The 25,265-nt window shown below is 37.1% G+C and overlaps 1 protein-coding gene across 1 annotated transcript in view; it reads right to left on the reverse strand.

Moving 5' to 3' along the window:
- Positions 1-25,265, reverse strand: part of Pdzd8 (PDZ domain containing 8) — a 245,494-nt gene that overhangs the window by 66,196 nt on the left and 154,033 nt on the right. Inside the window, exon 10 of the mRNA XM_089105143.1 lies at positions 14,320-14,543. Coding sequence (XP_088961269.1) covers positions 14,320-14,543 — 224 coding nt within the window. The remainder of the gene's footprint in view (positions 1-14,319; positions 14,544-25,265) is intronic.

Below are 25,265 nucleotides of genomic sequence, written 5' to 3' on the forward strand. Positions count from 1 at the left end.
ATATTAAAGACACTTACTCGCAGGGGTAAGAAACAGTTACTTGTTCGATGGCTAGGATACAACTCTGATTTTGATTCTTGGATCAGTTTGAAGATATTGACAATGCCCAATGATTTCTATGTAACTTTCATGTCCAACGTTTCCCATCCTCTCTACAACGACTTGAATCCGACAAGTGATTTTTGGACAAAATTCTCCCCCGCCATCAAATTTGACGGTGCATATGAAGTGGCTCTTGTCGACTGTATTCTCAAAATACCTATGACCTCCTGAGAAAGGATCGTCTGTTTTATATAAAAGTTATACCACTCGATTCGACTATGACTGGATTGGGTTCTATCGACTATGAATGGGTTGAAGCACTGTAATTTACCGAAAATCCACATGCCAAATTGAAATATATTGAATACGATAATATTACAGATTTGTGTCGTACAATCAATAGAAAAATCTCATATCGTAGGAATGGTAAATTCCATTTTAATTATTCATTGGAACATGATAGGATTTACATTACCTAACCTGATGACACTGAAATAATTATTCTCAATGATAATCTGAGAGATGTTCTTGGCTATAAACAGAATATGATCAATAGGAAAAATGCTGGCACCATTTACGGGATGAATCAAGTTATTTTTGCTGATTATCCACCTGGTTTTGCCTCGGACTCTTGCATATTTCTCTATGCATCCTTTGTGGAAACATTGAGAGTATGTAATTCAAATGTCTCCCTCCTACTTATTCTCGAACGAGAAATATCTCATGAACTAGTTCATCATTATAATATAAATCCTCTTCAGTATGTTCCTGTAAACACTTCGTATTTGGAACTCTGCCAGTTAACACTAAGAAGTGAATTGGGCGGTCCTCTAGCAATAACAAAAGGCTTAGCAGTGATTACATGTCATTTTCGACCCATTGTTGGCGATAGCACAATCACATAAAATGAACAATAGAAGAATTCCATTTGTCTGTCCTGATATCGATTGCTGTGTTGGTGCTTTGAGTCCATGTCAAATAGGCAATGGATTGGACTACTACAAGGGGCGTACTACAATGTCTGGTTATGGTCTTGGTAGCTGGTTTGCTAGGCTATTTTGTTCTGCACTACCCCTTGCCAGAAATTTATCTTGTACCTGCTGCATCAAATTTTGCTGCCTCAACACTACATGACTGGGGGTCGGGCAAGAATTTCAAGGAGAGTGTTAAGGAAAATATTAGATCTTCAGCAAGAGCCGCTGGTGAGCAGCTAAAATCTCAACGAAATGGGGAGGGACTGAAAAGGATGTGTCTGCGTTTTTCTCTTATCAGTCTCCACCCAGGCGGGAAGCAAAGGACATCAACAAGAACTTTGAAGACTAAAACAAGGAAGAGCAATAAGCAGAAGAAGAAAAAGAAGAAAAAGATTGTTAGATCAAAGAAGGATTTCTTCTCTTAAGATGACTTATCTCCCCCACAAGGAATCATATCCATCAATTAGTCCCTCATTGAATCTCTTCAATGCTGAAAATGTTGATGTCAGTGTCAGGTATGGCTACTATGAACAATTTCACCCCTAACAACCCCTCTCGGAAAATATACACTTTCAAATATTTTCCAGTGAAGACTATTTCATTGATTTGTCATCAACATTTATTGATTTAAATGTTGCGGTGAAGAAAAAGTCAGATAATACAACTCCAACTGCTGGCGATGGTCTCTCCTACGAGAACTGTATTCTACATAACCTATTCAAACAAATTAATGCATTTATTAATGGTACTTTGGTGAGCACTAGCAATAATTTATAAAACTATGCAAGCTACATACAATTTATGATGATGACACCAAAGGCATACAAAGAGTTGAGAGGACAATCATTGGGCTATGAATATCGATCAGGTGTTGATACTGACGGTGAGTTGACTACTGCAGTGACCCAAGGGTATCATCTGGTTGGAAAATTAAATCATGAGATATTCAATATATCCCAATGGTTACCCCCCAATGTTAAGATTGACATAAAGTTACAGATGGCCCCATCGAATTTCATTTTGAGAAAAACACTTGCAGTAAAACCAGATGAAGAAGCTATGATTGAATTTACTTTTTATCATACTCAAAATAAGAAATCTCTAAGCTCTATTGCACCGACAGTTGAAAAGCCTTGAGTCAAGAACATTGTGCTCTTCTTTCCCCATACGATCACCACTCAGTTTGAAAGTACCACTAGATGCCTTAGTCATTCTAATTAATCATTTATCAATGGAGAAATCCCATCAAAATTGGCTTTGGCCTTTGTAAAGAGTGGCAGTGCTGTTGGATCCTGGACTGAATCCCCCCTCCCATGATTTTAATTTTTCGGTCTATCTAGCCTTGTTTGCAAAGTGAATGGTATTCTACTGTGCACTCTATCTTTTGACAAAAAATCCTATAGAACTTTGTACGAGCTGACCATGCAATCCCTAGATAATGACCCAACTATTTGAAAATGGAATAACCGATTCATTGTTTTCAAAAAATCATGTGGTAATTGTTTTGGACTTGTCGGTGACTCAGCATATGAGCATAGTACGAACAGGGAATGTCCGTTTAGAGTGTACATTTGCCGATGTTCTGACTGAGAGTATTACGCTAATATCACTGAGTCAATTTGAAACCTATTGGGAAATCACATCCGACGGCAGTGTTCTACTAGACCTAGCACTATGAACAAAAAGCAAATAATCAATGTTTTTAGTATGGATCCATACATGTCCCAGTACAAGTCCTATTGTCTGCCTTTGTACTTCATTGAAAAAATTCTAAGTGTTAACAATACCTTAATCATTGTTAATAGCAGTCCATCGACTTTGAAGACCTGTCATTGGCTATGCATCTTTCAAACATCGAAGAATATTGAATTTTTTGATCCTCTTGGCCTATCGTATTAATTCTACCAGCCATACATCAGCAACTTTATTGAAAGCAGTGGGAAAACCATTATTCATAATCAACGAAGAGTACAAGATTTAACGACTAAGACATGTGGCTTTCATGCACTACTCTTTTTCATGTTCAGATGTCGTGGCTACACTTACAAGCAGTTTCTCAACATCTACGTTGATTGCCTCGATTGAACGACTTTCTAGTGGAAAATATACTTACAAGCGTATTTAATATTGATTTTAGTGCCCTACGAATAAAATGTTCTAAAAATGTATGTGAAATTGTTTATTAATAAAAATTTATATACATGATAAACGACTTTTCTACTCTTTAGATTTCATCTTCTACTAGGTATAGGTATTTGTCGACAACAACTAGTGCAGGTAGATTATCTGAATTCACAGTGTACTGATCCTGATGTACTGCAATGTCAGGGTCACATTTTCTACAATAGAGTGTGACTTCACTCTTGTCATATCTCTTTGTATAGTCAATGATACTATTCTCATTCATTCTATAGAATTCACATGTTTCAATTTGCTTATTTGAAGCAATTTCAAAAACAGTGTCCTCAAGTGTCGAATCACATTCCGTCACAGCCAAATAAAAATCAGTTAGCTTATAATCATAACACCCATTGTCTTCACAACGATGACGTAGAAACCATATTCTTTTGCTGTTCCAGCAGTTGAATCGGTGACCCGGTTCCTCCTCCCAGAGCAATCTAAAACCACGACGATACCAATCTCGTAGCAATAAACTAAAATCACGCTTAGGATTCTTTCCAATCATACCCGGATATGTATTCTCCCACTGATTACATTTATAATAATGACAATTGGTGCATATGTGACCTCTAAGATGAGAGTCATACACCTCTTCAAGACAGGAATTACAACTTGTAGTTTGTACAGCATATCCTTTATGCAATTTACACGGGTTGCATAATCTACACTTTTCATCATACTCATCAATCATTGTGCAATTCTCACATGATGACCAGCTGCCCAGTGTGTACATACATAGGGGACATGTAATGAACATTTTGTCATGTGTTGACACTCTCACTGCCACAATGAAACCGAGCTACCAACAACAACAAATTGTCTGAGAGAAAGAGAGGAGTCAATCATCCTAGATCGCCATCTTTCTCTTGAAATAATGTCCTGGATTACACAGATAGCGAATGTAAGCATAACCACAATGCAAAACTACCGCGCAATTACCTGTGGTCAAGAGAATAGTTCAAATACATTCGAGTCCCGTTGTCGACGCTCTATGCCGTTGTCAAGTGATGAGGACCAAGTCCACCTTGCATTGACTTTTATTCCTTAATAACGCATCCTTTTTCGAATGGATAACTCTAGAAAATCGTCATCTAGAATCAAATGTTTTTCCATAAACACAAGATTCCCCATGATTCGCTCTTTCTCAAATCTATCCCTTTTTTAGAGTCCTAACACTCTCAGAACCAACTTCAGACTAACCAGAATTTCTTTTTGTACTCTAGAAAATATACGCTAGTCTACTATAAAAAGAAAAATACCTACTATAGAAAGAGAAACAATTTTATTGAACATAATTACAATAATAATATTCACTGATGCATTTTGTTCTCATCAATATATTTTGATAGGACATCTAATGCTGACCGAAGTTTATGTGTATTGATAAAATTCACTTTTCCAGAAAAACATAGTTGCTCCTCCTGCTTAAATCTGCTTAATGATATCACGTATCTAGCATACATAGTGTCCCATTCAAGGCATAGTCTATAGCTAGCGGTTATTTCCACAGCCACAATGGGTACTCGTATATCGTTGCTGCTACTGTCGACTCCATCATTAATCTCCAATAATGTAAATGCACCACTCATTTTTTCTCCACTAATATCCTCTCAAATAAAATATTCTCTCTGAATTCAATTCTCTTACTAATATGAATCGTAGTGAAAACCATTCATTTTATACAAATTCCAACCACAAATCAAATTATCGTATATTGAACAACCTCTGATTTGCTCATAAAAAATGTCCTAGTCAAACGATACATTCATTGTGCAATTCTTAACAATAACAAAAACCTTGCCGACTTTTAAAATGTTCACGTGTAAATACACTGTCAAAGGCAGGGGTTTTTCTTGCGCCATTCAATGTATTTTTTCATGTGTAATTGAAAACAATAGCAATTTCAATGTATATTTTCAATCTTATATATGGATACTACTCCCACTTTTACCGTGACCAATTTTACCAGGTACAACACTAATGTGCACAATCTCAATAACAGCCTAAAGTATTAACTTGAAACTGATGGTATGGAACTGAAGGTATATTGAGGAGGATGATGAATTAAATCAAAAGACAGTATGTGTTTGCAGGTTGTCAACGGGGCATCATCTCAGAAACAACTAAGGGTGTAAAGTTGAAACTTCATATTTGTTTCCTCAGCCGGAAATATATCTGATTACATTTATTCTTCACATTCCATTTTATTTTTTAGACAAGAAGTTAGAGGCATTTTTAATGATTGAACCCAAAATACATAAATAAAAAGCCAAAATTTTAATTCTTATGCGGAAAAACCGAAAAAAAAAATTGTACAAATATTCGTTTTATTACCCCCAAAAAAAAACCCAGAAATAGAGCAAAATAACAGTTAAAACTTGAAACGCACAGAAATCCCCATCAATGAATACCCAATCAATGCAAACCCAAATCGGACAGAAATTACCCAATGAATACCCAAATCATCGAAAACCCAATCAAATCTTCATCAATGAGACCCAAAACGGACAGAAACTAGAATGAATAATCAAGCCAAAATTAAAGCGAAAAGAAATTACCCAAACAGAAGTAGGGGTTGCCTTCTATAGCCGAGAACGTCATTTGCACTTAAGTGAAAATAACGGGGTTACCTTCTGTTGCCTTCTGTTACCCAAACAGAAAATGTTTGGGAAACAGGGGTTGCCTTCTATAGCCGAGAACGTCATTTGCACTTAAGTGAAAATACATTATATTTAAAACTTGTTTTTTTCATTACCCTACGTTGATGAGACTTTCAGGAATGAACAATGTTATAAATAATTAACAGTAAGTCTACTTTCATCAGTTCTTTTCAGTAGTTTTGGTTAATATGTTGATTTTCTTTCTTTTCTTGTTGTTGTTATGACCTATAAAAACACTGCTTGAAAGAAAAACTATTTTATTATTTGAAAAAATGAGGCCCTAGCCTTTAGAAGGCTTGTCGGGTGTTAGCCCTATTCCAGCTTGTGTGAATTTTTGTTCGTTTGAAGTTGGACTTAAATATTCAGTGTAATTTCTATTCGTTTTGAGTTTCATTTATGATGATTCCTGTTCGTTTTAAGTTTAAATTTTTATTTCTTTTGTCTTCGGTTTTGGTTTAATGCAGCTGTTAACATTTTGGATTTTTTTATGAAAGTCTTTTTTAATTAATTGATACTAAAACATTCACCGCTATTCACCATTATTCACAGTTATTCACCGTTTTTCACCGTTATTCACCGTTACATTGGAACATTTATTAGTTGGATCTTCGGTGATTTAATATTGGAAGATAAGAATAAAAACTACAACCGCCACACAGTGTAGCTTTGTGCAACTGCATTAAAATACAGGGATTTTAAAGGAAATTTAATAATTGACATTTTCTGTAAGTGATTTTTTTCATTATCTTAAAAAAAAAAAAACAATTCCCAGTCTGCGCAAAGCAGGCCTAGGTTAGTTTGAGAAAACCTTGGCAAATTTAAGCAGACTAGTGACACAATTCTTCTTTTTTGCCCTCCCCCATGGACGCCCATAAGGAAGGGGGTCAAGAGGAGGCTCCAGCCCCCCCCCCCTCTGGTTGAAAGATGCTGTCTTATATTCTGTTAATTTTAAAAACTTTTTCCACAAAACAAGTTTTTCTAAGAAGAGTAGAGCTCCATTAAGCCAAAAATGGGCAGAAATAAAGTCAAATAATCTTCAAAGCGTCAAACTACCACAAATAAATGAAACGGTTAAATAAATGAAATTCAAAACGAATAGAAATTAGAATAAATAGCCAAGTCAAACTCAAAACGAGCATAAATTAATATTAGTAGGGCTTGCAACCCCCATGCCTTCTCAAGACCAGAACATAATTTAGGCTTTACTGAAAAAAAACCGTGGATTTTCAGTTTAATATACATATACTGATATTTATTTCTTAAGGTCTTAAATATTTTTATTTATTTCAGTAAGAAAAAATGAAAACATTTAAAATGTATTTTGTTTTCAGTAAAGTGCAAATCGTGTTCTGGTCTTTAGAAGGCATGGGGGATATCAGCCCTACTAATATTAATTTTCTAACAATATTTTATATCTTTTCAGTTTTTTCTATAAGAATCCATAGTTTGGCTTGCTATTTTTATCTTGGTAAAAACTTTTTCAACAATTTTTAATCCTGATACAAATAGTATTTTTTTTTAGTTTAATCTTATACCGCCTCAAGTCGACCTGAAAAATAAAACTTAATATCATTCCCAAAACATTCTATCTGTGCTCTTTGACAACCTGAATACACTTACACTCTATTTACTTATTTAAATTGTAAGAGGAGAAGTAGTAACAGTAGTAGCTCCGAAAACTGCAACTAATTACCCCCTGTCGTTCTCGGTATATTGATGGAGTGTCTTATTGGCAACCGTAAACGCACTGCCTTTTGATTGAGTTTTAAAGTAGCATTTAGTTTTATAGCATAATAGGACAATTACATAATTGGGGGATGGTGGTTGACATGCCCAATAAGACATAGACATAGTTGCTAAGGACATAGTTACTGGGCCGTTCTAGTACGAGGAACAAAATGGTCGTCTCGAAATTTTGACTGGATGTGTTTGGAAAATGAATCACCTTGAGAGACGGGCTGATTATCGTCCAATCTCTTTTTACTCTTAAAAGGACAATAGAACTTTTAATTTTGTTTCGAATTAGCTCCTTCAAATATTTCAATGATATTTCTAGCTATTATAGAGTGGTGCTGCATATCATATTGCTTATATGCCCTTTTGAAAACCTGCATGCATACAAATTTTTCGTTTAATCGAAACTCCCCTAAACGCTTCCTAGAATTTTCACCGTAATACTCTTAGCGTCATTAGTTACAGTAACTGTAGTGGTAGTATTAAAAGTATATACACATAGTACCTTTTGGCTACTTTGAAATTCCCCACAACTTACTCTTAATGCTCATAGTTTGTTTTGATTTAGTTCAACGGTCGCCTAAATATTCCTTATATTTGATTACTTAAGAAATTGTTATGTGCTCTTCGGACTACTGGTTACAAAATGTCTGTCATGCAATTTTGATTGAATGTGTTTGGAGAAAAGAGGATGTCAGGGAAGGAGGGGGGTCTATTTTCTCTCCATCACGTTTGACTCTTAAAATGGAACTAGAACTATGCATTCCCGATCAAATGCACCTCCTCTAAACTTTGGCGGATCCAGGGGGGCAAGGGGGGCGGGCCCCCTAACGTAGACTAAAGTAGTGTAATTTACTTAATTAACGCAAGTTTGCGTTAACCAGACTTGCTACTAACGTGAGATAATCGGATAAACCTATTTTGCGCCCCCCTCCTAAAAAATCCTGGATCCGCCATTACCTCTAAAGTTTACATGACAACCCCTCCTACAAAAACATTACATACCCCTGGGGCATAAATTACAACCCTTACCTCTAGACTCTGGGGGGTTTTGTCAACCCCAAACGCCTTATATGTGATCTTTGGAATATTTTTTAACAAATGGCTATCTCAAAATTTCTATTGGATGGATTTGGGGAAGAAATGACGTGGGTGTATAGCTGCCCTCCGATAAACTTGACTCTTAAAAGGGGACTTGAACTTCTGATTTCCAATCGAATGAGCCCCCTTTGAAGTTTACACGACCACACTTCCTATAAAAACCTTATGTTCCCTCGGGACATAACATACAAACCTTGGCCCGAGGGCTCTGGGGAGAAGAAGGAGTTCTCATCCTCAAAGACATAATTTCTGGACTTTTAAACTACGTCAAACAAAACAGCTACCTCAAAATTTTGATTGGAAGTGTTTTAGAAAATGATGGGTGTGGGGGGGGGGATGGTTGCCCTTCAATTACTTTTGAATATTAAAGAGGGCACTAGCTCTTTCATTTTCCAACCAAATGATCCCTTTTCAAAGTTTATACGACAACAAATGACCATCTTAAAATTTCTATCAGATACATTTCGGGAAAATACAACATGTGTGTTGGGGGGACAGATTTTTTTTTTGGCTTAGAATTGTTTTCTTTTTTAATTACATTTTTTTATGACAGAATTTTTTAAACTTAGATTTTTTTAACTTAGAATTTTTTGTGGGAGGAGGGGTTTATATTTTTTTTGAACTTAGAATTTTTTTTACTCACAGACACACATACAGACGGACAAAGAGACATATAGACGGACAAAAAGATATAGACACACAGACAGACAGACAAAGAGACACCCAGATAGAGAGAAAAAGGACACAGAGACACACAGAAAGACATATAAAACGACAAACAGACAGAAAAGAGACACAGAAACACACAGACATACATACAAAAAGATGCATAGACGCACAGACAAACGGACAAAAAGACACAAACAAAGACAGAAAACGGGGGGAGGGGAGGAATATCTGCCCTCTAATCACTTTGACTCTTAAGAAGATCACTATAACCTATGATTACCAATCCAATGAGCCCTCTCCAAAGTTTATACGACCACCCTTTCTAGAAAAGCCTTATATGCCACAAGGCGTAACTTAAAACCCTTGCCCTGAGGGCTATGGGGGGGGGGGGGACTTAAAGACATAATTTCTGGACTTTTCGACTTCGATTAACAAAAAATTTTTGATTGGATGTGTTTGAAGAAATGATCGGAATAGGGGGGGGGGGGCTGGTTGACCTCTAAACACTTTTGACTGTTAAAAAGCCCATTAGAACTTCTGATTACCAATGAGCTCCCTACGAGGTTTATACGAACAACCGTTTTATAAAAAACCTTTTATCCCCCCAAGGCATAACTTATAACCCTTGCTCTGAGGGTTGGGGGGGGGGGTCATCCCCCAAGTCATAATTTCCAGACCTTTAAACTACGCTGAACAAAATGGTTGTCTCAAAATTTGTTTTGGATGCGGTTGGGGAAATAATTGACGTTGGGAATTAGCGCTGGTTGCCTTCCAATCACTTTTTACTATTAAAAATATCACTAGCACTCTCAATTTCCTATCGAATGAGCTCTTTGTAGTTTCTATGGCATTTTTTTCTATAAAAAAAATAAAAATTATTCATTGTACCTACATCGCTCTTTACTTAGGCAGTGCTATTGCCCTGCCTATGATATTTTTGTTTTGTGAATTCTATTATGCAGCATTGGAAGTGCTAATTAGACCGGGTATGCCCCCCCCCCCAAAAAAAAAGCTTATGGGTGCCCATACCCTCCCCTGTATTTTGAAATACTTGGGAAGGTATGAAATAGTTAAGGGTAGGGTAAAAATGAATAAAATTTCCAAAGGTAGATGGTGATTGCAATTATCATTTTTACCCTAGTACGAGTTTTTAAGTCTTATATGTTTTTCATACTCTTTGTATGACACGATAAACTACCAGAAAAGTGATCATTGCGTGTGGTGTATCTAACACAGTTGCCAGTCCCTCGAATGCTAACCTGCTTAACTTGTGACCACAATGGAAGTGAACACATAAATTGATTACGCAAACAACCCTTCCGAGATGGGTAGTTTGACTAAAAGAAAACTCAATAGTGATCTTTATGCCTTTTTTTTTTTTTTTATTTACAAACGGGTTACAATAAATAAATAAACAAACATCTCATTTAAAAAAAACACAATCCAATGCATTACTGCATGCCGGACAAAACCCGAAAAAAAAGAAAAACACTTTAAAAAATATATATAATATTTTCTATTATTATCATTTATTTCCTCGGACCCTAATATAACCCAAAAAGGGTCCAACCCAAAAACAAATAAATATCTTCTCTCGCCTCCCGCTCCCCCCCCTCCAACAAAAAAGTGGGACCTTGAGAATCATCCACGCAAACAACGCAACACAACTCACAACATTCACAAAAAGAGAGGAGAAAAAAATAAATAAAAAAAGGGAAATAAATCACTCATCCATTCAAAACCCAAACAATCATCTCACCAACAACATTCAACCAATTATTCTCTACACACAACCACTAAAATCTTCCATATTGATAAAAACAGCTTACTCTGAGGGAATTTCGAAAATCATCCAGATCTGTCTTATTTTTTACCTCCTCGGGAAGTTTGTTCCAGACAGCCGGGCCATAAAAACAGATAGAAAACGTAGACCTTGTTGTTACAGGGAACGGGGTTCGTATGGAATGGGCATTTCTTGTCTCATACCTATGTTTAGCTTCGGTAAATGCAATCGAGAAACATGCAGGTAGCAGGTTATTAAAACTTTTAAACATGAATAATGCCGTGTAAAACTTAACTAGGCCAAAAAGTGGCATAATCTTAATACAGTCGTATTGCCTTCGAACCGAGTCAGAACCTCGCATTCCAGATAAAACACGAACAGCATTATTTTGTAGAACCCTCAGTGGCAGTAGATAAGTAATAAATGTCGCTGACCAAACACTTACACAATATAACAAATACAGATTAGCCAGAGAGAAATACAGCATTCTTCAAATTTTATGAGGGAAAAAATTTTTCAGTTTCCGCAGCATTCCAACGTTCTTGGCAGTTTTTATACACAGTGATTCAATATGAGGTTTAAACATAAGACATTCGTCAACCTGGACACCAAGATATTGAACATAACTATGTATCTGGAGATATCCACTTTCCAGTTGAATACCAAGGATCCAAGGATAATAATTAGTACTTCTTCCATATAGAATAAATTTACTTTTACTATGATTCAAACATAATTTATCTACACGCATCCATTTTTCAATACAACTCATTCCTGTATTTAAAAGCAGAAATAAATCTGCCTCAGTCACAGCTGCCACAGAATACTGTGTGTCATCAGCGAAACTAGGCATTATCATCCTTGACCTTCTAGCTTCAGGTCTCACATGACTAAATATCCTTTTAATACACGCATTCAAATCATTACTATAGATTAAAAACAACAAGGGTCTAAGCACGGAACCCTGTGGTACTCCACATCTCACATTCATATAATCAGAATGAACACTCTCAACCCCAACACACTGTTTTCTTCCACTCAAAAAAGACAAACTCAAACTATGAAAATTATCACGAAGACTGTCTTGCTCTAATTTTGATAATAATATGCTAAGGTCAACTGAGTCAAATGCTTTCCTAAATTCCAAAAAAATAGATGCAAATTTAAATCCCGCATCCAACGAATCATTGACAAATGTTGTTAAAAAATAAGCAAAGCTTGCTCTGTTGACATCCCATGACGAAATTCGAACTGAGTAGGGTGAAAATAGGAAATTTTATTTAAAAAATCCACCATTCTTACATAAATCAGTTTTTCAAACAGACGCGATATTATTGGGAGCATTGATATTGGTCTGTAATTATTCATATCATTCTTATCACCACTCTTAATCAGGGGTACCACATGAGCACTTTTCAAACAATCCGGGTAAACTCCACTCTTAAAACATGAATTAATCAAATACAACAAATGACCTGAAATAATAGAGAAAACTGAACGAAAAATTCTAACACTGAAAAAATCCGATCCAGCTGCTGAATTCTTCATTGACTTCACCGTCGTCTCAAGCTCTGCAAGAGTCACTGGTCTTAAGAATATAGAGACTTCAGCTGCCTCATCGAGAAAATCATTATAAAAGCCATCACTGGGTGACTGCGCAACACTATCAGATACACTCTTACCAATATCTGTAAAATGTGCACACATTATATTAGCAACTTGATTATCAGAGTGAGCATCAGGAATGTCAGGGATAGTCGGGGCAGCACGAGGGTTCACTACCAACTTGATGATTCTCCACGTTTTCGGGATTGCCTTCTGCTTCTTTAAATTTATTTACAAAGTAGAGCTTTTTAGCCTGTCTTAGAAGGGTGTTAAGATTTTTATTATAACTTTTGTAAATATCTTTATCTGATTGAGATCCAGTTTTTATAGACCTTTCGTAGAGTTCTTGTCTTTTATCAATTGATTTAAGTAGTGCTGTCGATATCCATGGTTTCTTTTCAGCACTATAACGTGTACGCTTTTGTTCGAACTCTAGGCTTTCACAAAACTTCTTAAACAGTTTATCATACCATTTACCAAATTTATCATTAACACAATCAGTACCATCAAGGCATTCAAATGACTCATTCGTAAGTTTAGTCCTATATTTATATATAGCTTTCTTATCAATTATAGGCTGTTTAACTCCAGTCATACCACCTCCTTGACGACAACAACCAATAGCTGCACGGATTACAATAGCACAGTGATCGGAAACGTCGTTCACTAACACTCGCGACAAGTCGCAGCTAACATTCAAAAACAGATTATCAATCACAGATGCAGAAGCTCCAGATATTCTATTTGGAATATTAACAGAAGGGGAAAGACCGTAACTATACATAAGATTCAAAAAACTTCTTGCCTTCGAATTCACATCTTGCACATTATTCAAATCAATATTAAAATCACCACTTATAAAGCAAGGCACTCGCGAATCCGGTATTTTATCCAACATATTATCCATCAGGTCCAAAAACTCATCCACATTTCCTGAAGGGGGCCTATAAACAACAACAAGAAATAAGTTACGTCCAAACAATGAAACCTCTAACACCATTGATTCAAAAATCATTTCTCGATATACAGCAATATCCGGCCTTGGCTTAACATTACATCCATTTTTCACATAAATTGCAAGACCACCATGATGTCTTTCCACGCGATTCCGAAGAAACAACCTATAGCCTGGTATATCCAATAATGAAAAGTTATGGTCATTCAGCCAAGTTTCTGTCAAAGACATTACATCAGGCTCCAGCCTAGATGAAACTTCATTAATATAATTAAACGAACTATTTAAACCGCGACAATTCATACCATACATTTTCAGCTCCTGCATAACTTTCCATTCATTCAATTCATTCAGACACACATATTTTGAATCAGCACACTCAACATTCATTCCACCCTCAACCTGGTCTTCATTCCTGATACCCTCACACATCTGTGAAAAATCAACACGACGACTCTCAAGTTCCCCCAATCTATTCAAATTTATTTCAACCATTATCAAACACCAAAGACGGGCAAGAGAATGAAGCGAGAGAAACAAAACCAATTAACTTACCCCCAATTTCCTTAGATCTTGGTAAACTGAAAGAAGAAGAAGTCGGCAATAAAAACTTACGCGCCTTTTCCTTGGCAGTCAGGAGGACAGATTTGGTAAGTTGTAACATAGTTACTAAGGCTAGTAGACTCGCACTCCGAGACAATTTCCATAAGAGGTACGCACAAATGACCCACCAGATCCTTTTCGAGCACATTATTTTTTGATGTAGTCCAAAGGCCAAAATTTAAGTAATGATCTCCAGGCCGGATTTCAAGATTTACAGTCTCATTGATGTTAATATCCTGCAATTTAAGAAGATTAGTAAATGGGAACAGCTATTGGTGGTACTACAAAGGGTAAGACCGTGCTATAATCCCAACGATGCTATATATATATATATATATATATATATATATATATATATATATATATATATATATATATATATATATATATATATATATATATATATATATATATATATATATATATATATATATATATATATATATATATATATATATATATATATATATATATATATATATATATATATATATATATATATATATATATATATATATATATATATATATATATATACAGAATTCGTATACGAAATTCGTTTTATTTGTCTGACCTCGTTGACAACCCCATTTGACGTGTCGAGATGTTTAGGGGGAATTTTATGGGGGATTTTTCAGTAGAGTTGAAATTATCGTGGGGATTTTTACATGGCTGAGAGAATTTCCCACTGGTGAATATCTCCATGAGACAATCAGCACCCGCAAAAATTATCCATGGATAAATGTTCTGCGGGCGAAACTTTCCATTAGAGGGAGGGGGTAACATTCATTGAGTGAACACTGGATTACCACTGGATTATAACATTGGACTATTAACTAACCTGTATGGAAAGTTTTTCTTTATTAACAGGATATCTCTTTGAAGTACAAACATTAAAATCGGATTTCATTGAAATCTTAGCTGTCGGGCTGAAATTCCCCGCGTGTTTAAGGATTGATTTAAAGAATTATGTGATGAATTTACCAATTATGGAGTTAAACAAGAGAATAAAATTAGAGAAATATTAAAAATATTTGAATAGTGAACTAAATAATCGAATATACCTGAATAACAGACTCTGACACTCTTCGGACTTTGTGATTTCTGAGTTGACACATTTTGTGCTTCAAACCCTGGTTTTCACCCTGGCCTTAAAATGACAGAACTTTGAACAGCCGATACGCTTTTTTTCGCCCTGTCCTGAATTTTGTTCAAAAATGCCTAGAAAGGGGTCTCGCAGATTACCTGATCATAAGAAATGCAGTCGAATTCTTCGATTTTTCAACTTAGTTAGCTTTATTTTTTGCAGAAGTCGGCAGCATTTTTTGCAGAAGTGGGCAGAAAAACAGCAGATTCTGTTGGGAATTCCGCGAAGAGTTTTAAAGATTACCTTGGTCCGGCATGCACTAAGTCCATGGCAATATCACCTGTCTCTCCATCTGAAATTCTGCTAATCGTACTAAATCTAAGAGGCAATTCGGCTTCTGGGTTCGACCGAGTACATACCACAGTGTTAAAAGCAGTTGCCCCTTCAATCATAGAGCCCCTTAAGAAAGGGTTTCTTAATAATCGCCAGTTTGGATTCAGACCAAGGCACTCCACACAGGATGCACTAACGGCGTTAAGTTTATGGATAAACAAAGCTTTGTATTCTGGTCTACTACCTGCAGCGGTTCTGCTTGACATCAGCAAAGCATTTGATAGTATGTACTAATCAATTCTCCTCGGGAAGCTGGAGCATGTAGGGATAAGAGGCGAAGTTCTGGATTAGTTCAGGTCACATCGGAAGGTCCGCAAGATTTATATGGGAGAAGATCCAGGAAAAGATGTGCTCGTCAACTGCGGTGTCCCCCAGGGCTCAATATTAGGACCATTACTTTTCCTGATCCATGTTAACGATCTGAGTCGAGTGCTGAACCTGGCACGAACAAATCTTCGCTGCTGTAACTTGTGCTAGGATGAAAACTCCCTCCGGGTCGAAGGTGAAGATGATGAGCTCGTGGCCTTTGCCGATGACACCACGCTTGGTTGCTGTAAAACGGATAAGACAACGCTCATGTCTAAACTGAGGGAGGTTCTGGAAGGGACGTATCTCTGGATGGATGCTAACCGACTTGTTATTAATGTTGAGAAATCTTGCGTTCTATTTTTTTTCTCGGATTGGAAGTGTCCATCCGGAGATATGTGGTATTCGGACAGCCAGAGGTGTGATTAGTCGGCCAGAAAAGCATTTTTCAAAATACCTGGGAATCCTCCTCGATGAGAACCTATCATTCGTGCATCATATTCAAGCAGTAGAGTTTAAGCTATCTCGGAATTTTGGAATAATAAAAAAACTGAAAAGCGCTTCGCCGCAGAAAACGCTGGTCCTCCTGTACAACGCTCTTATAAAACCCCATTTACTGCATTGTGCAATGATCTGGCAATCAACTTTTAAATCCCACCTGCGAAAACTGAATTCGATTCATCAACGATGCCTGATATTAATTGGAAAAAAATGAAGGGTACTTGTCATTAGGGCCCTTGTATCAATTATCTTGCTTGACCTTTGTGTTCAAGTTTTTAGCTGGAGAGCTGCCATATGCGTTTAAAAGATTATTTCGACCTATTTCAGACCAGCATAATTTGCATACCCGATCATCATTAAACCTGCAAAAACCCCTCACCCCGACCGTGCGATCGGATTTCGCTCCTAACGTAGCTTGTGCAAAGATATGGAACCTGATCCCAGAAGAACTGAGAGGTAGGAGCTCCCTTGCATCATTTAAAAAAAGAGTAAAAAATCATTTAATAGCATTACAAATGAATAGAAAAAAAAAAAAAAAAAAAAAAAAAAAAATTGAATTAAATGTAAATAGTAAATTTAAATTAAAAATATGTTTTTTAAATACGATAGGGTCGTTTCCCCTGAGGGTAAGGAATGGGAAGGTAATAATTTTAGTTATTTGGTAAATGAGGGGTATGGTTGTGTCTAAGATTAGGAGTGGTGACAATTCTGTATATTATGTTAAATTGTAATGATTTGGTTCTCGGCGTCCAGGAATGGACTGAGTATTTTGATTATGTGTGATTTATTATTTTCATTTGTTAATAAACCTATTGAACTTGAACTTAGTGCTTGCTAAAATGTCATAATGGTCATTTTAAATGCCTTTAAAAGGTGTGAGGACGAAGAAATTCCCGTCCCAGATTTTGTTATTCGTCGCCCAGGCGACGCTTCAGTTATACCAATGTGTGCTTGAAGTGCGCTCTTCTGCTGAGCGATTTTTTGAACGGGGCATCACATCTGTGCAACCGCAAGGCAGTCGTACTGACCCTAATGTTGACCCACAAAAGCAAACTTATGCTGCAATACTGAAAAATCCACCAGTGAATTTGTCAAACCCAAACCTCCGTAAAGCCAAATTAGACGGTCTTCAATGCCATGAGGGAATTTTGTCTCTAAGGTCTGACCTCACTCGAAAACGTTGGATCATGAATACTGGTGACAATAAATCGGCAGCAAAACTTGCCAAAGCTGCCTGTGAACATATCCCTAACGTTACCACTAAAGTGATAAGACTGAAAGATTTTTGGTATCGTCCTTGGAATCCCTGAAAATGTTACAAGCGATGAACTGAAATCTCTTATTCCTGGAGTGGTTGATGCCTTGAAAATTGGGACCTAGAGAACTTTCCGTCTTGAATTTCTTGATGAAATTGTTCGTGATAGGTCCATGAGTCTTGGTTTCTATATTGGTTATGGACTCTATCGCGTAAAGACCTCAGTCCCTGCCAAGAGGATGCTTCCGGTGTCAATCTCTTGATCACTGTGTTGACGGTTGTAAGCTTCCTGCTACCAGTGCAAAATGCTCTCGTTGTGCTGGGTCAAAGAGCAATTTGAAATTTCAACCATGCACTGCCCCACCAAAATATATAAACTGTAAAGGTGACCATGTTTTGTACAGCCTGAGATGTCCAGTTCTCAAAGCAGCCCTGTCCAAGAACCAAAAATGAGCAACCAATTATTGAAGTTTGCATCATTAAATATAAATGGTATACGACAAGGATCAGCAAATAAATGAATTTCTTGAAAGTGATATGGTTTTTATGCAAGAGCATTTTCTAACAAAAGTAAATTTGCCTAGTCTCAATCGCTCTTCGTCTTACCGTTCACTACAGAGGCAACTAAAACTCGTGGACGACCAACAGGCGGCCTAGCTATATTTATAAGGTCTAGCTCAATTGTTCCAACCCAGATATTCTCAAGCTAAAGTATTTTAGCGGTTCAACTTAGAAACACTGTCTTTATAAATCTTTATTTGCCCTACGATAGAAAAACAGCAAATTCGCTGTCTTCATTCGCAAAGGCCTGTGACACTTTAAAAACACTTTTAAATGACATGAGTTCCGAGTCTCTTCTTTGGCTAATAGTGGGTGATACGACCCTCTTGTGAATTCTGACAGAGCATCGCTGCTTTTAAATACTATACCAAATGGATATTATATAGCTACCAAGGACCTCCCTTACACTTATGTCCATAACAGAGGTTCTGGAGTTTCTAACTCTGATCATGTGATAGTATCTTGGGATTCAATTATGCGTTCAGATATTCATGTTGACGCTGACAAAATTGGTGACGATCATTTACCCCTCACTTGTAATTTATCTGTTCCCTGTCTCTCTAATACGACTAATTGTTAGCAGGACGCAGTGACAAGTGGCGTGAGAAATATAATTCGAACCGTTGTGATCCGGTATTATTTATCCATACACTCTGTGCGCAACTTTCCTTAATCAAAGTGCCTTACCATCTTCTCCAGTGTTCTGTCCCTAGCCCCAATTAGAAGTTAGATCGGAATTTTTATTATACGGAAATAGTGTTCTCTTTAAAATCCGCAGCTAAAACGGCTGTCCCAGTTGAGCGTGTACGCACCGGTACGAGGAAGCCTTTTTGGTCTATAAATGATTATATTATTGCTGCGAAAAATAGCTAGATTCCGACTCCGCATGTGGTACGCATGTGAACGCTTCCAAGTGGGAACAGTGTTCCGTCTAAAGCAAAAAACAAAAAAGGAATATAAACTTGGTCTGAGAAATGCTCGCTTAAATGGTTGGGATAATCCCACAGGTCAAAAATCCTTGAGCAGAGTTATCAAGGGGAGTAACTGTGAGCCTAGTGTGCAGTCTTCGCTTGATATTAGTGACTTCAAGTCGCATTATACAAATTTTTTTTCAAGATGTGCCGAATCCTTGCATCAGTTAGGTTAATATAAATGTAAATTTAAAAATATAAATTTTTTTGCTTTTATAACTTTAATAAATCAAATAATTTTAACATTTTGTTTACTAAATATCAGTATATGTATATTAAACTGACAATGCACATTCATTTGTATTTTTTCAGTAAAGTGCAAATTTTGTTCTGGCCTTGGGAAGGCATAGGGGTTTTGAGCCCAACTTATGTTAATTTCTGCTCGTTTTGAGTTTGACTCGATTATTTTTTGTAATTTCTGTTCGTTTTGGGTTTCATTGATTTATCAACGCTGATTTGTGTTAGTTTCGAGCTTGGTAGATTATTTTATTTTATTTTTGCTCATTTTTTGTTTAATGGAGTTCTTTACTTTTCTTTGAAAAACTTATTTTGTGGAAAACCTTTTCTAAATTAATTTTTATCCGTCTTACGTTGGCAGTATTTCCAGGGAAAAACAACCTAACACCTCAAATCTGTTCGTTTTTTAAGAATTTATAGTCTGGCCTACTGATTGTATGTCAAAGAGACTTACCCAGCGATTTTTAACAGCATACACCACTATAAAAATGTATACACAAACGGTAGTGTTTAATTTAGTTTCATACCTCCTCTAGTTGACCTGAAATGGAAAAATTGATACCATTCGCAAAAAAATCTGTTTACTTTCTTTGACAGCTTGGATACACTTACACAGTTTTGATTTGGTTAAATTTAAGAGCAGAAGTAGTCCCGAAAGTTTGAACATTCGAAAAATTGAACATAATACCCTCAGTCGTTCTTGGGATACTGCTGAGATGCCTTATCGGGAATCAGCATTATCACAGTGCATTTTGATTTAATATTAAGGAAAAATTTAGTTTTTAAACATAATGGGCAAATGGGAGGGTGGGAGTGGAAGGGGGATTAGTTGCCCTCCAATCACTTTCAAACATCAAAAAGGGCATCAATCCTTTCTATTTTCTATCGAATGAGCCCCTTTCGAAGTTCCCACGACAACTCCTTCGATACGAAGTGCCCTGGTCTAAACAAAAAAAAAAAAAAAAAATTACTAATCACTTTCGACTATTAAAAAGGGTACTAGCCTTTGAATTTCCAATCGAATTAGCCTTTCTTGCAGTTTCTACGACAACGCCTTCTATAAAAGCCTTACATGCGCCCAGGACATAACTTAAAACCCTTGCCCTGAGAGTTGTGGGGGAGTGTCCTTCTCAAAAACATATTTTCTATCTGGGAATCAACTAGCCTACGCTAAACAAAATGGCTATCTCAAAATTTTGATTGGATATGTTTGGGTGAACGATAGAATTGGGGGGGGGAGGCTAGTTGCCCTCCAATCAGTTTCAACTATCAAAAAGAGCACTAGCCCTTTGAATTTCCAATCAAATGAGCCCCTTTTGAAGTTTCTATGACAATGCCTACTATAAAAACCATATATACCCCAGGACATAACTTAAAGCCCTTGCCCTGAGGGTTGTTGGGGAGTCTCCTCCTCAAAAAAATATTTTCTATCTGGGAATCAACTAAGCTCAAGAAAAGGGCTATATTAAAATTTTGAATGGATGTGTTTGGGGGAATGATTGGTGTGAGGGAGGGGCTAGTTCCCCTCCAATACTTTCGACTATTAAGAAGGGAACTAGCACTTTGAATTTCCAATCGAATGAGCCTGTTTTGAAGTTTCTACGACAACGCCTTCTTATAAATCCTTATATACCCTCAGGGCATAACTTAAAACCCTTGCCCTGAGGGTTGTGGGGGAGTGTCCTCGTAAAAAACATATGTTCTATCTGGAAATCGACTAGCCTACGCTGAAAAAAATGGCTATCTCAAAATTCTGATTGGATGTGTTTGGGGGAATGAGGGGTGTGGTGGCCTAGTTGTCCACCAATCACTTTTATCAATAAAAAGGGCGCTAGCCCGTTGAATTACAAATTGAAATAGCCCGTTTTTAAGCTTATACAACAATGCCCTCTATAAAAACGTTATATGCCCCAAAGCCTTAACTTAAAACCTTTGCCCTGAGGATTGTGGGGAGTGTCCTCCTCAAAAACATATTTTCTATGTGGTAATCAACTACGCTGAACAATATGGCTATCTCAAAATTTTGATTGGATGTGTTTGGGGGAATGATGGGCATGGGGGGGGGGCAAGTTGTCCTCCAATCCCTTTTGACTTTTGAAAAGGGCACTAGCCATTTGAAATTCCAATCGAATGAGCCTGTTGTGAAGTTTCTACGACAACGACTTCTATAAGAAAAACCTTATATGGCCCCAGGGCGTAACTTAAAACATTTGCCCTTAGGGTTGCGGGGAAATGTCCTCCTCAAAAACATATTTTCTATTTGGAAATCAACTACGCTGAACAAAATGGCTATCTAACAATTTTGATTGGATGTGTTTGGGGGAATGGGCGTGGGGGGGGGCGGTAGTTTCCCTCCAATCACTTTCGACTATTATAAAGGGCAAACGCCCTTTGAATTTTCAATCGAATGAGCCTGTTTTGAAGTTTCTACGACAACGCTTTCTATATAAAACCTTATATGCCCCAAGGACATAATTTAAAACCCTTGCTCCGAGGGTTGTGGGGGAGTGTCCTCCTCAAAAAGATATTTTCTATCTGGAAATCAGCTACGCTTAAAAAAATAAATATCTCAAAATTTTGATTAGATGTGTTTGGGGGTATGATGGGCGTGGGGGCGGGGGGCTAGTTGCCCTTTAAGCACTTTCGACTATTAAAAGGGCAGTAGCCTTTTCAATTTCCAATCTAATGAGTCTGTTTTGAAGTTTCTACGACAACGCCTTCTATAAAAGCCGTATATGCCCCCAGGGCATAACTTAAAACCCTTGCCCCGAGGGTTGCGGGGGAGTTTCCTCCTCAAAAACATATTTTCTATCTGGAAATCACCTACGTTGAACAAAATTGCCATCTTACACTTTTGATTAGATGAATTTGGGGGAAAGATGGGTGTGCGGGGGGGGCTAGTTTCCCTCCAATTACTTTGGACTATTATAAAGGGCACTAGCCCTTTGAATTTCCAATCGAATGAGCTTTTTTTGAAGTTTCTATGACAACGCCTTCTATAAAAAACTTATATGCCCCCAGGGTATAACTTTAAACCCTTGCCCTGAGGGTTGTGGGGGAGTGTCCTCCTCAAAATCACAATTTCTATCTTGAAATCAACTACGCTTAACAAAATGGCTATCTCAAATTTTGATTAGATGTGTTTGGGGGAATCACGGGTGCGAGGGGGGGGGGTAGTTGCCCTCCAATCACTTTCGAATATTAAAAAGGGAACTAGCCCTTTGAATTTCCAATCGAATGAGCCTGTTTTGAAGTTTCTACGACAACGCCTTCAAGAAAAACCTTGTATGCCCCCAGTGTATAACTTAAAACTCTTGCCCTGAGGGTTGTGGGGGAGTTTCCTCCTCAATAACACATTTTCTATGTGGAAATCAATGGAGGAAATATAATGGAGCTCTTTACTTTTCTTTGAAAAACTTATTTTGTGGAAAAGTTTCTTTAAATTAATTTCTATTTGTTTTATATTGACACAGTCTTTTCAGGGAAAAAGAAAATAATAATTTAAATCCTTTTGTTTTTTTAAAGACGCTATAGTTTGGCCTGCTATTTCTATGTTGGAGAAAATTCTTCAGCAATTTTTAACAGCATACACCCTTTTAAATATCTGGAAGCAAATAGTAGTGTTTAATTTAGTTTCATACCTCCTCTAGTAGACCTGAAATAGAAAACTTGATACCATTCGCAAAAAAATCTGTTAACTTTCTTTGATAGTTTGGATACACTTATGCTATTTTGATTTGGTTAAATTTTAAGAGCAGATGTAGCCCCGAAAGTTTCAACATAATACCCTCAGTCGTTCTTGGGATAATCCTGAGATTCCTTATTGGGAATTAGCATTAACACAGTGCATTTTGATTTAATCTTAAGGCAACATTTAGTTTTTAAACATAATGGGCAAATGGGAGAGTGGAAGCGGGAGGGGAAATAGTTGCCCTCAATCACTTTCAACTATTAAAAAGGGCACTAGCCCTTTCTATTTTCAATCGAATGAGCTCTTTTCGAAGTTTCTAAGACAACTCCTTCGATACGATGTACCCTGGTTAAAAAAAAAGAAAAAAAAACTACATTGTACCCACATCGCTCTTTACTATAAAAATTTCAAGCCTTCCAATCACTTCCGACTATTAAAAAGGACACTAGCCCTTTCAATTTCTAATCAAATGAGCGCTTTTTGAGTTTCTACGTCAACGCTTTCTATAAACACCTTATATACTCCCAGGGCATATATTACAACCCTTGCCCTGAGGGCTCTGAGGTGGTTGTCATCCTCAAAGTCCTAATTTATATTACTTTCAACTACGTTGAACAAAATGGATATCACAAAATTTTTATTGGATGTGTTTGGGGAAATTGTGGGCGTGAGAGGGGCGTTAGTTACTCTCCAATCACTTTCAACTATTAAAAAGGCACTAGCCCTTTCGATTTCCAATCGAATGGACCCCTTTGAAGTTTGTACGACAATACTTTCTATAAACACCTTATTTGTTCCCAGGGCATAGCTTACAACCCTTGCTCTGAGGATGTAGGGGGGGGATTGTTGTCATCCTCAAAGACCTAATTTCCAGAACTTTCAACTAGGCCTACGTTGAAAAAAAATGCTATCTAAAAATTTTGATTGGATGTGTTTGGGGAAACGGTGGGCGTGAGAGGGGGATTAGTTGCTCTCCTATCAAATCCGACTATTAAAAAGGGCACTAGCCCTTTAAATTTCCAATCGAATGAGCCCTTTTTGAAGTACGACAACACTTTCTATAAAAAACCTTATATGCCTCCAGGGCATAACTTACAGCCCTTGCCCTGAGGGCTGTGAGGGGGTTATCATCATCAAAGACCTAATTTCCAGAAGTTTCAACTACGTTGAACTAAATGGCTATCTCAAAATTTTGATTGGATATTTCTAGGGAAATGGTAGGCGTGAGAGGAGCTCTAGTTAATCCATAATCACTTTCAACGATTAAAAAAGACATTAGCCCATTCAATATCCAATCAAATGAGCCCTTTTTGAAGTTTCTACGACAACCCTTTCTATAAAAACCTATTATGCCTCCACGGCATAACAATCTATCCTAGCCCTGAGGACTCTGAGGGGGTTTTCATCCTCAAAGACCTAATTTCCAGAACTTTCAACTACGTTGAACAAAATGACTATCTCAAAAATTTGATTGGATTTGCTTGGAGAAATGATGGGCGTGAGAGGGGGGTTAGCTGCTCTCCAATCGGTTTCGACTACTAAAAAGGGCACTAGCCCTTTCAATTTCCAGCTGAATCAGCTCTTTTTGAAGTTTCTACGACCACGCTTTCTATAAAAACCTTATATGCCCCCAGGGAAAATTCCCCCCCCCTTGCCCTGAGGGCTATGGGGGGAGTGTCATCCTCAAAGATAGTATTTCCGGACCTTTCAACTATATCGAACAAAACGGATATCTCAAAACCGTTTTTGAAATTTCTATAACAACTTTCTATATAAACTTTATATGCCCCCAGGGGATAATAACTTACAACCCTTGCACTAAGGGCTCTGAGGGGATTATCATCATAAAAGATCTGATTTCAAGAACTTTCAACTACGTTGAACAAAATAAATATCTCAAAATCTTGATTGGATGTGTTTGAGGAAATGGTGGGCGTGAGAGGTGGGTAACTTGCC

Source organism: Artemia sp. Qi Xiang Cuo, chromosome 19 (assembly GCF_049724085.1).
Source record: "Artemia sp. Qi Xiang Cuo chromosome 19, ASM4972408v1, whole genome shotgun sequence".
NCBI lineage: Eukaryota > Metazoa > Arthropoda > Branchiopoda > Anostraca > Artemiidae > Artemia > Artemia sp. Qi Xiang Cuo.